General features: G+C 37.9%; 1 protein-coding gene across 4 annotated transcripts; it reads right to left on the reverse strand.

Annotated features, from left to right (window-relative positions):
- Positions 1-2663: 2663 nt before the first annotated feature.
- On the reverse strand, positions 2664-10362 carry LOC121753187 (ATP-dependent DNA helicase Q-like 3). Of its 4 annotated transcripts, XM_042148389.1 has the most exons (21): positions 10232-10350; positions 10141-10148; positions 9800-9954; positions 9529-9636; positions 9403-9410; positions 9222-9305; positions 8780-8920; positions 8625-8659; positions 7544-7627; positions 7168-7256; positions 6632-6784; positions 6449-6545; positions 5484-5487; positions 5232-5381; positions 5063-5155; positions 4919-4984; positions 4675-4808; positions 4305-4402; positions 4009-4139; positions 3360-3466; positions 2664-3267 (listed from the first exon to the last, which is right to left on the reverse strand). In XM_042148389.1, exons 3-21 carry the CDS (start codon positions 9948-9950, stop codon positions 2820-2822), a joined length of 2181 nt encoding a protein of 726 aa, XP_042004323.1. In that variant the 5' UTR covers positions 9951-9954; positions 10141-10148; positions 10232-10350; the 3' UTR covers positions 2664-2819. The 4 variants fall into 4 exon arrangements, with proteins under 4 accessions (XP_042004323.1, XP_042004324.1, XP_042004325.1 ...); XM_042148390.1 differs by lacking the exon at positions 10141-10148 and having other exon boundaries at positions 10232-10362; XM_042148391.1 differs by lacking the exons at positions 10141-10148; positions 10232-10350 and having other exon boundaries at positions 9403-9450; positions 9800-9823.
- Positions 10363-12086: the final 1724 nt, after the last annotated feature.

Below are 12086 nucleotides of genomic sequence, written 5' to 3' on the forward strand. Positions count from 1 at the left end.
AGCATTTTATCCTGCTACCCTTCCACCTGCAGTGGGGCGCCCTATAAGCCGCCCTAAGCATTTTCTTTATTTGAATATTTAAATAACTACAAAAATTGAAAAAAAAACCTTCATTTCATTTAAAATTAATACATTACAATACGAATTAAAAAAAATACGCATTCTCAACGACGGCGGTTACGGGCCCAAACTTTTTCAACCATGTCGTTCATGAGCTGAGCATGGTGTTGTTGGTTGCGCATTGAGGCCTGTCTAGACAGAACCTCATTGAAGCCCGTCGGTAATCCTCGAGCGTGGGGCGCGGTCGCCGTGCTGGCGCTAGATCCACCTTCATCATCGGCCCAGTCGGTGACGCTTCCACCTTCGTGTTCGACTATCATGTTGTGCAAGATTATGCACGCATACATGACATCGGCGATGACTTCCTTGAACCAGAGACGCGCCGGCCCTTTCACTATTGCCCACCGTGATTGGAGCACACCAAATGCCCGCTCCACATCCTTCCGCGCCGTCTCCTGTTTTTGCGCAAATAAAACTCTCTTCTCACCCATTGGGCAGCTGACCGTCTTTAGAAAAACAGGCCACCTTGTGTATATGCCATCGGCCAAGTAGTACCCCATGTGATATTGGCGCCTGTTGGCAGTGAACTCGATGGCCGGGCCGTTGCCATTGCATTTCTCGGTGAAGAGGGTGGATGAGTTGAGGACGTTGATGTCGTTGTTCGACCCCGCTACACCGAAGTAAGCATGCCAGATCCAGAGCTGATAGTCAGCGACGGCTTCAAGGATCATCGTCGGGTGGCTGCCATTGTATCCACTAGTAAATTGGCCTCTCCACGCCCGCAGACAATTCTTCCTTTCCCAGTGCATACAGTCGATGTTCCCTAGCATCCCATGAAAGTTGTGCGTCGTCTCATGCATCTTCATCAGGCCCTGGCAATCCACAGCAGTCGGCTTTGGCAAATATGTGTCGCTGTAAGCCTCCACAACTCCCCTACAAAATCTCTTCAGGCACTCGCGGCCAGTTGTCTCCCTGACGTGAAGGTACTCGTCGAACATGTCCGTCGTGGTGCCGTAGGCCAACTTCCGGAGTGCAACCGTGCACTTCTGCAACGGCGTAAGTCCGGGTCTACCGAGGCCATCTTCCCGATACTGGAAGTATTCATCTCGTGACTCCAACGTCTGGACAATGCTGAGAAAAAAATAACGATGCATTCTAAACCGGCGGTGAAAAACAATCGGGCCCCACCGTGGTTGCTCGGCAAAATAGTCTGCAAATAGACGTTCGTGAGCTACGGCGTGTTCGCGGCGGACAAATGTCCGACGTCGAATAGGCCTGGGCATATGCTCCGCCACCGCCGCCTCGCGCTGCATTTCAGCTAAGCAATCCGTCATTGCGTCATTGACGACATCGAATAAGGCTCGCATCAAGGTCCGACTAACGCCCTCCGAGGTACTCCAGTCGTCGTCGTGGTTCATTTTTGTCTGTGAGAGATTATCGAAATATTGGTATGGAATGTGAGAGATGAGATAAATGTTCGTATGAAAAATAGAATGACAAACGAGGTTTAAATAGACAAAAAATCGAAAGAAAAAAAAATGAAAACGCGTTGCATCGTCCGCGCCATCTTCCGCGTCGCCTACAATGGGCGGACGTGGGGCGGACGACGCCCTATCGTCCGCGGATGATCTATAGGGCGCGGACGATGCATCGGGCATCGTCCGCGTCGCCTACAATGGGCGGACGTGGGGCGGACGATGCCCTATCGTCCGCGGATGATCTATAGGGCGCGGACGATGCATCGGGCATCGTCCGCGCACCCACAGTGGGCGGACGATGGCGCGCCCGAGGCATCGGGCGGCCTATCGTCCGCCCGATTGCGGATGCTCTTAGACCTATTTAAAGTATTAGTTTTATATTGGATTGTGAGTGTAAAAAGTTGATGGGCTGTGGGATCTATATACTAAAAGTGGAATAAAGTAAATTGTTCTATAAATTATGGACAATCCAAAATAGTAAAATGATTCTTTAAGTGATAGACTTTAAATGGTGGACGGAGGGATGAAGTAATTCACATATCATAATTGTCAAAATTAGAATTAATGTGACAAAATCAACTATTCCTACGCTAATACTCCCTCCGTCCCGCTTTAGGAGTCCCGGTTGATCAATTTCGTGCGTCCCACTTTAAGAGTCTCAGTTGATCAATTTCGCGTGTCCCACTTTAGGAGTCCCGTTTGAGGTAAACTAATAAAAAAATGCTTACAATTCAATTTAAAAAGTGTTAAAAGCGAGTCACAATATCCACTACAATATTTATTTATTAAACACTCAAACACTTTCTTAAAATGTGTGCTAAAAGTGTGTCCCAATATCCACTACAACATTTATTACACTCAAACACTTTCTTAAAACATGTGTCCGACTCAACCGGGACTCCTAAAGCGAGACAGATGGAGTAATATTTTAATTATTTTTTTATTTCTCGTACTTTATTAAGAGTGCATTAAAATTTACATTGTTTCAAAAGTTATATTTTTAAAGGACGAAGGAAGTTCGATATAACAATAAAACCACATATATTTAGATACATCAACCTCTTTTAATTAATACCCAAAATATAGTAACTGTGGTGGAAGCTAAAGATGAAGAAAAGCTAATGCTTATGTAACATTGTTATGCATTTAATCATGATGAAATAATACAAGATAGGTCGGTATTTATAGAGATGACATGACAATCTAGTTGCTAAACATATCAGTAACAATGCGTTCATTGAGAGTGTCAGCGCTGCAAAATTTGAAGTTCCAGTTAAGAGCCTAGCACTTAGCTTTCTTCTCCATGCCTTGGCTAACTCCATCCTTGGACTCTCTTTTAGATGTCGAAACCTGCTTATCCATCACTTTTCTCCTGTTGATGAATTCTGAGAAAGACAGAATTGGTGGTGGCAATGTATGCTCGACGACAGTAGAGTTTGATTCAATGGTAGCACCACTACCACTCCCATTCTCTTCATGGACTGGTGTGATTGCTGCGATGAATGGCGCTGATGGTGATAAAGAGCGATCTGCTTCGGGTTTCGCAGCCTCTGTTGGCATGCTAGACCTAGTAGTGGTACCAAGTCTTTGTGTTAGTTCATCAGGGACCACAGCTGACAGCCATCTTGCAGTACTTGCCATCTGGGATAAATAAATTGACTTCCCACTTTTCCCGTATTTCCGGTAACATTCAATCTCAAGTGTCTCCGCAGATGTCACAAAGTCCATCCTGAGAATTTTTCATCAAATGGAACAAACATATGCTAGCGAATAAAAAGCCACTGCTCATTCACATAAAAGCAAGTAAGGAGGGAAGCGTACTGTAAAGTGCTGGAAAGATGCTGATTTTGCTTCAATGCATTTAGTAACCTCTGCTTTCCAGAATCTCTAAGCGTCGCGGATATGAATTTCTTGTCGACCTTATTGGCCTACCAATATGAAATGTAAGATTAGTAACAACTGAAATATCTGAGCAAAAAAAAAACAAGCAGAATGTAGATGGATCCGAGTACAACGAGCTCGAATAAAAGATGAACATTATGAAGGTCTTGCATCTGGCTGGCTGTTATTACTCTTATGTCTGAATACAATAAGCCACAAAAAGGAGAATGAACCTACCTTCATTCTCCAATGACATACAGAATCAAGACTCAGTAAGATGTCGGAGACACAATTTAATAAACCGTGTTTAAAATGTTTCTTAAAGCCCTAGCATTACCCAGAACTTGGAACAGGACAGGCATAAACCTCTTGCCATATACAAGTAATACAGCTTTGAAAGGTATGTCTTTATTATGATCAACACAAAAGATAAATAATATCACCACTCCTAATCGATATTTTTATTCTGGATCTGCTTGCATGACTTTTACCATTTGTACTAGACATGAGTCACATGACTAATCTTCTAGTTTAACCTGTAAAACTAATGAAGCAACTATGATCAAGTGGGGAAAGAGTCAGTATTAACCTGTTTGTCTTGGTTATTTTTATTCCGATAATAATTCTCTTCTGCGCGCTCTAATGACTCCAATCTTTTATCTAGTTTCCATTTGGATGATTTTCCCGAATTTGCTACACTTTTTGCAATTTCTGTTGCATCTGAAGACATATTGGAGGTTCACGAAAAGAAAGGATGTTTATTATTCGTAAGAAAAAAGATGAGTATCAGAGAGCACCACCAATTCTGCTGCACCATGGGATATAAATTTTTTTACCATCAAGAACTTGTATATGTTGGACATTAAGTTCATGATTTAGATATACCGTCAGAATCAGAGATATCTTCTTCCTCAGATCCACTAGCTTCATCATTTCGATTCCAGAATTCTGACAATTGTTCATCACCATAGGTGTCTGAAGCACTGCATGATGATACAAATAAATCAGAACAAGCAGATTAAAATTGCAAGTTACAGAAGATTATCAAATAAATACAGAAACCATAGCTCTACATTTTGACTTATGATGTCTACCGATAAACAAGTCCACACTTTTTCTAACAATGGTAAATAAGTAGTACGTGTTGAGCTTGAACTTGATGATATTAGAAAAACCTAGTAAGCAATGGGAACGGCACAACAAACAAGAGAAAAACACGTGTGGTAATACAAATAAGGAATCACCAAATAGTGACCTGGTTATATATATTCTAGATGACCCCTTTTTATATTGAAAAGCAGCAGTACTTGTAAGCTCCTCCAAATACTTTGAAATCATATCAGGGTGTTTGCATGAGTCACAAGTTTTCCCACATAATGACGCCGTTACCTGCTTCCAAAGAAAGACATTTGTATCTTGTCAATATGTATCAATTGATTTAGTTTTACAAAATCCAAAATAAAATAGTAAAGAGTATTTAACAGTCTGGTGTCAAGTACCTCTTCCCCAAAACTTTCAAGAATCTTTTTTCTCCGGCAGCCTGCCTCCTCACAGTATTCAATCATCTAATGTAGCACAGACCAAGGCTCAACTAATAAAAAAAAGAGAGACAAATCTTATTCCAGATGAATGCAGATATTTACTTTCTGGAACTCAGGTAAGGAGTTCTTTGTGGAACCCTCATCCATGCTTGAAGAATGTGATTTCTTGTTTGCAGCCTTACTCAGGATGAATTCCTGCAATGAGTTTAAGTTTAGAATATTATCAGCCTATACTTGAAAACATAGCTGACTTCGCAGGAAGGTAGTCAACCATTTTTCTACGATCATCAACTCCAAAATACAACAGACTTCGAGAAGGCAGTTGGTCACGACCAGCTCGACCTGACTCTTGGTAGAATGCTTCCATAGACTTGGGAATATTAAAATGGCAAACAACTCTGACATCCTTCCTATCAATACCCTGAAATTGTTATACAAATGCCTCAGTGTAGGAATCTTCTTAGTCTCCATTAGCTAAACAATCTGCATTTTATTCTATGCACTTTCTTAAGATTGTACTTACCATCCTGCAGCAAAATCACAGCCTCAAAAACTGTGAATGTAACCGGGATATCTCCGGAGAGGATTCCGTCACCAAAAGAATAACAAAGTTAAAAAGAGCCTGAAGTTATCTGTGCAGTGTGCACTATGCATGTTAAGACACAAAACACTGCACAATCCTGAAATACAATTCCACGAAGGAGCATGCAATTGTTTTTCAAACTTAAAGAACAAGTTCAAGAGGAAATATAAGCCAAAAGGTGGAAAAAGACGAGTCATAAAGTTCTTGCTAAGGCATTCTTCCAGGCACTAAAACAAAATATGGAGATAACATAATTTCTCATATCAGCACCATAGTCATTCCATATTCTGCAGTCTTACTAATATTTTATCCTGATCAATGTACTTGATAAAGTGAATATGCAAAATTAAGAGATTAGTCAATTTTCAGCAACTGAAGGGGCTATTTTGGTCACTCAAATCATAATATTGGTGTGGATATTCACTGGTCCCTAAAACAAATTTAGAATGTAGCCAGTTATCACATATCTAATCTAGGCTTATAGGTATCAGGTACCACTCATGCCATATATTTTCCAACAATTAATGATCGAGAGTATTACATACTATGTGCTTTCTTGAGTAAAATCGAGCACCAAGTAATTTTCTCCTTAAAGCCATGAAATCTCCCTCTGCCCCACTAAAATGGCTTGATTTTCTTTTTGAGCTGTCTTATTGATAATGGCTTGTTTCCTTCTTAAAACGCCTTTATTAGACATACAACTTTAAATAACATATATTACTCGCAGACCTTTACACTACTTTTAACTCTACTAAATACATGAGCCCAAAAGTTTTGAGTCATTGTTAGTGGGAAAGAGAGAGTGTATAACAGTAAAATGGTAAATAACAAATAATTTTGAAAGGAAACCAAATACACACATATAAAAGGTAAAAAAGGGTGGAAAGAAAGTGAGAAGAGCATACCCAAAAGCTACAGTAGCCACAACTACTTGTGTTCTAGAGGAGATCCAGTCATCCAAGACAGAACTCCGGACATTACTGTTCAATCCTGCGTGATATGCTGCAAGTGGAGGAAAAAGAAATTCATTTGGGAAAATCATGCGTAAGTGATACTTCAAGAACAAGTTGAGAAAACAGTTCCAATACCAGAACAAGGAATTCCTTGTGCAGATAGGTGGACTGCCAGATCATCACAAGCTGTGCGCTCAAGGCAATAAACAATTGCACAAACATTTCCACATGATTTCAGATAATTGCAAATATCAGAATATGGATCATCCATCAGATCTTTATAGCGAACTGCATGATGAAAAATGAGACATGTCAGAGTTGACATAACTCTTACTTTCAAGATCTAGGCAGTTAATAATCATGTTTAGAAGCACCACCATCCAAAACTAGCTTTTATCATATGGAATCACAATTAATAATTAACATCATGTGACTACTTTTGCAAGATTCTGGATTTTGTTTGTCCAAAAGAAAACTGAGTCAATGGATTGGATATTTGACTAAATGATGTGCATATGAACATTTGTTATACCTTATTGTTATATATAGTATAATATATATCTATGTATATCCCATCCGAATAAAGAAGTTATATGGAATTGTTAGGCGATGATAGAAGAGTCAAGACAGAGATAAGGTCAGCATATAAAATCAAGCTGCAGGGAGCAAACCTTCATAATAAATATTTGGACGATTGAATGATGACTTCAGAACAAGAGGTTTTTGCAAAGACAAGGACTTTATCACGTCCTCCTGAACCCTGAAGAAGTACCAAATCTGCTATAAAGGCTCCGCCTTTGCTTTGAAAATATATCTTCAAATCGGACAAGAAAGCTAAACTCCATAGATATATATAAATGTGACTAAAAAAGCAGAGATTCTAGTTTTCATTAAGTATCCCAAAAACTTAACGAACACGAATAGTATCTGAGAACAAATTATAGCAACTTGGTTATCTGAAATCATTTAAAATGATTATAAAGCATTAGTAATCTTAATAGAAAAAACTTCCTGTTTCCACTCAAAGAATGTTCTGTTGCAACTCACTTGGGAACAGCTGTTGCTGTCAATGCTAGAACTGGTATGCCAGGCAAATTATTCCTCAGAGAAGAAAGCTTTCTGTAGCTTGGCCTGGATAAGTCAACACCATAACAGTTCAGCTCTACTCACAAGCTATCAGTGAGGTGCGTATACAACCATGCATGCATGCATACAGATAAAATAAACATGCATACATGCATAAAGAGAAAATAATTTAGGAGAGGCGAGGAGACTACTACTATGCATCTAAATACATCAACGTCATATTGATGAGAGTCAGAAGTGCATATGAAGTTTTTAATTAATTAGAAAAATGAAATGATTTTATATAGACAAGTTGAGGTGCAGAAGCAGTATGTATAAACGAACTTATATTATATATGGAGGACCTTTGTACACTAGTTACCTGCATTTCAAAGACCTTGAATGCATAACCTGAACTATGAACTTAATGTCATGACTCTAAGTGGAAACATATTACGAAATTTCTAAAATTAGAAGGGTTTAAAGAAAAACGTAATAATTAAAACAATTCATTGACTCTTAAAATGGATGTTGTAGAATGAAAAGTTGAGTTACTGTGCCTAGAACCAAGGGGAAAAGTATACAAATGAATTAACCTGTTTTAAGCTATTTGTCTCTCCACAAACCAAGAAATATAAAGAGGAAAACTAATTAGAAGATCAATCTGTATCTTGACAAGAAGAGTAATTGGCTCATTGGTTCGTTAGTTCATTGTTACCCATTTTATGCATTTAAATTGGGTGTCATATTTCGTATGATTATATAGCTCAATCTCAAACTTGTTTATGAGCTTCAGAAACCAATCTCAAAGTAGGCTTATTTAAGAGGATAGACAAAGCATCTACGAATCAAGCTCAAGGAAATTGTGTGATTAACTGTTTAGAAATTAGTTTGAATGAACTAAATTCAAGCTTGAATTGAGCTCAAGCCAAAACTTAAACAAGCTGAACAGCTCAGCTTAACTCATGCTCAGCCCTACATAGAAACGGTGGATAAATCACAAGAAAGGGTGCTTCAATAAAAGAGCAGAGTAGGAGATACAAGTTGAAGTTTGAAAAGTAACCTGAAATCATGGCCCCATGTTGATACGCAATGTGCCTAACAATAATTGAACATGTAAGTAAAATCATTTTCTTTATTAATTACGAAAAGATAAACTTATGTGTTTACTTTAGAAGCATTTGTATGAGATGCTCCAAGGGTTGTGTGATTTCAGACCTCATCAATTGCTATAAGATTTAGCAATCCTCTGCCATGAATCTTCATCAACTTTGACATAAATCCTGATCTGGCAATCAGTTCTGGTGTAACATACAATAGTTGCAAAGATGGCTTTCCAGATTCAAGGTTTTCATAGATCTGCACATCAATAATAAACAATATCAAACATGTAGGGTTGTCAAAAAGATGGAAAATGAACATGTAGAAACATTCTTCACCTAGAAAATGTTCATAATCCTCTTTCACAGTAAACACTGAAGTTCACCACCAAGTAACAACTACTTTTCACAATATAATGGTTATCTGTGGCGTGACTATAAAATGTTAATCAAGCAACTAAATTTCGCTTGATCCTTCAAAGAAGTACAACAAAAACTATTGACAAATGAAACCTACCTACTTCACTCCCAGTACTACTTAAACAAGATGGTTTTAATACCTTATTCTTGACTTTGACAGTCTGAGTTGAAGAGAGATATTCAACAGCAATCCCTTTTTCTTTCAGAGCCATCACTTGATTCTCCTGAGGGATAAAAAATGCTTTACTGAACAACGAAACCAAAAGAATTGCATTTGAAGATTATTTCAAAACAACAAGATATATAGACGAGTCTACTCACCATAAGGGCTGACAATAAAAGAAAATGTAGTTACTGCCATCAAATGTCCTGAAATTTACAAAAGCAGAACTTGTGCAGCATAATTTTCATAGTATATCAGAAATAAACAATACAGGTCATATTTACCTATCAATGGACTAACAACAAGCACAATCCCTGGCTTTGCAAGGGCAGGGATCTGATAACAAAGTGACTTTCCTCCGCCAGTCGGCATCAGACAAAAGCAATCTCTACCTGCAGCATAGGCAATGGTATACTACAATTACAAAGTGAGCTTCGCATACGGCATTAACAGTGAAAACACTGATCATATCCCCAAACAGAGGTCCATCAGAAAACAAACAAGCACACATTATACATAGTATGAGGCATTTTAGATAAGCCTAACTATAGGGACCTGATAGAACAGCTTGAATGGCTTCCAACTGGTTCCCTCGGAAATCAGAATGACCAAAATGCCACCGCAGAAGCTTCACCAAAGCTTCCTTCTTGATCACCTGCTTCTCCGACCCACGCACACATTGCAGGGGCAATGCTGATTTACTCATTTTTCTGCATCAAAAACGAAATTTTCCACCATGCTTTAAATTCGTAATGGAACCACAGTGATTCTAAATGCAATCGCGGTTAATTAATTCTAGTACTAATGTAAAGCATCATTTAAAGATTATTCAATAATTAAGCGTGAATTTTCGCTGTTTAAGTATCAGAGGTGATACTCCAACTCGAGATACACACCATGAGACCTGAATTAATGGTAACAGGAAATCACAAACAGCGATTGAGAAAGATCATATACGTAGTGATTGAAGATTGGGAGAAATAAAACCTGAAAAAGCAGTGTGTTGTGTTGTGTCGTGGTCATTGGAGAATAGCTTGTGCAGGGAACTAACTGTATTCGAAATTCGGAGGAGACGAGAGGAGTAAGGGCAATATAGTAAGGAAAATGGAGTATAAAACATGTTTTCAAAATAAGAAATTGATCTCTAAAACCATAAATTTTGCTAAAAATTGATATTTCTCGTTTAACTTTAAAATTGGTATTTAATATCACAAACTTTGCACTTTGTTTGGTATTTCTCACGGCATGTCTATTAGTATATTTGACTAACTTACGAGGCATTTTTATCATATTTGACACAATTAAATCAACGTGGTTTTCAACGGAACTTTTTATCCTACATGTTATAAACTCAAAAAATGATTTAAAATATCATAAAACGTATCACGGTTATCTACGTAAAATAAGATTTTGATGAAAATATCTTATTTGAATGAGTTTGGGAAATACCAAACAAAATGCAAAGTTTGTGATATTATAGACCAATTTCAAAGTTCATGGGAAATACCAAATTTTAGACAAAGTTCATGATTTTAGAGACCAATATCCCTTTAAAAATTTATGAATATATTTATGTTTCATTTTAATTTTGCAAATTATAAATTTTATTATCAAGGTGTAAATATAACTGTATATAGAGACTTTGGGAACAATACAGTTCTAACGCAAATTTGGTCAAGTATGAAAGAGATAGATAAAAAAGTGATTTGGAGTACTGTTATTGGAGAATGAGACTCACTTCATAGAAAAAAACTTACCTAAAATATAAATCGACTAATTTTATGGAATATACGAAAATGAAAAAAAAATATTTTTTGATTTTTATAGAAATCGAAAGTTATCGAGCAAAACAACATGCTTGTTGTGTTAGTTATTTTTCCATCATCCGTCATATTTGCCTGATTTGGCGTATACAACAATTTTCACCAATGTGCATAAACTCTTGATTTGCCCAGCGCCAACTTAACTTAACTATGATTAGCATGAGTTTATGTGTTAAATGCTGATATATCTAAGAAGAGCCTTTGAGAAGAAGTAAGATTGCAGAAGCCCAGAACTATAATGGACTTTGCAATACGATTTGTTTAAAAGCAAAAGAAGTAGCAGCAGTATTATTCATTGCAGCAAAAAGCCGTCACCTTGGCAGTCCCCACACTCCGGCCCGACATCATGTGAGGGGGTTCAATCAGGGTACGTAGTAGCCCGTTAAGGAGGAGGCCTTAACCCACTGGCTGCCAGAAGCCCATCTCCCAATGCCCCATACACTCCGGCATAAGCCCATCTCCCAATGCCCCATACACTCCGGCCCGATATCATGTGAGGGGGTTCAATCAGGGTACGTAGTAGCCCATTAAGGGGGAGGCCTTAAAGCAACTACACAACAGTAGTGGGATTCGAACTCATACTCATTAAAACAAGATCTGCCCCTCCATTACCAACTGCGCTAGCAGCAATATTATTCATCATAAGGAACAAAAGATGTAAACACGGAAATAGAAGTGAGATTGACAATTCAAATATATATCCGTTGGTTTTGGCTGCATCATGCCCCATTTTCTCCCCTCAAAGCTTTCCTTTTAGTATTCCTTCCAAAACATTTATACTTCCATCACACTACAATCTTAGTTTTTCTACACACGCAGCCATATAATTTTCACAAACTAATTTACATATTCGCAATAAGTCAATAAAAATAATAACTGATAATATTATGCTATTGCATAACAAATAACATTTTTAATTAATTAAATGTAAAATTAATATAAATAAAAAAACAAATCACGGTGTAAAAATATATTTGGATTTCTAATACAAGCAGAATAATTACGTTTCAACGGCATAC

Source organism: Salvia splendens, chromosome 10, assembly GCF_004379255.2.
Source record: "Salvia splendens isolate huo1 chromosome 10, SspV2, whole genome shotgun sequence".
NCBI lineage: Eukaryota > Viridiplantae > Streptophyta > Magnoliopsida > Lamiales > Lamiaceae > Salvia > Salvia splendens.

What these genes read in the sequence shown, in the direction of transcription:
- LOC121753187 (XM_042148390.1), bottom strand. Translation starts at nt 9,950, where the DNA reads ATGAGTAAATCAGCATTGCCCCTGCAATGTGTGCGTGGGTCGGAGAAG. An exon ending in TCTAGAATATATATAACCAG is followed by an intron (nt 4,403 to 4,674) that starts GTCACTATTTGG and finishes ATCATCATGCAG; the next exon opens with TGCTTCAGACACCTATGGTG. An exon ending in AGATATCTCTGATTCTGACG is followed by an intron (nt 4,140 to 4,304) that starts GTATATCTAAAT and finishes ATATGTCTTCAG; the next exon opens with ATGCAACAGAAATTGCAAAA.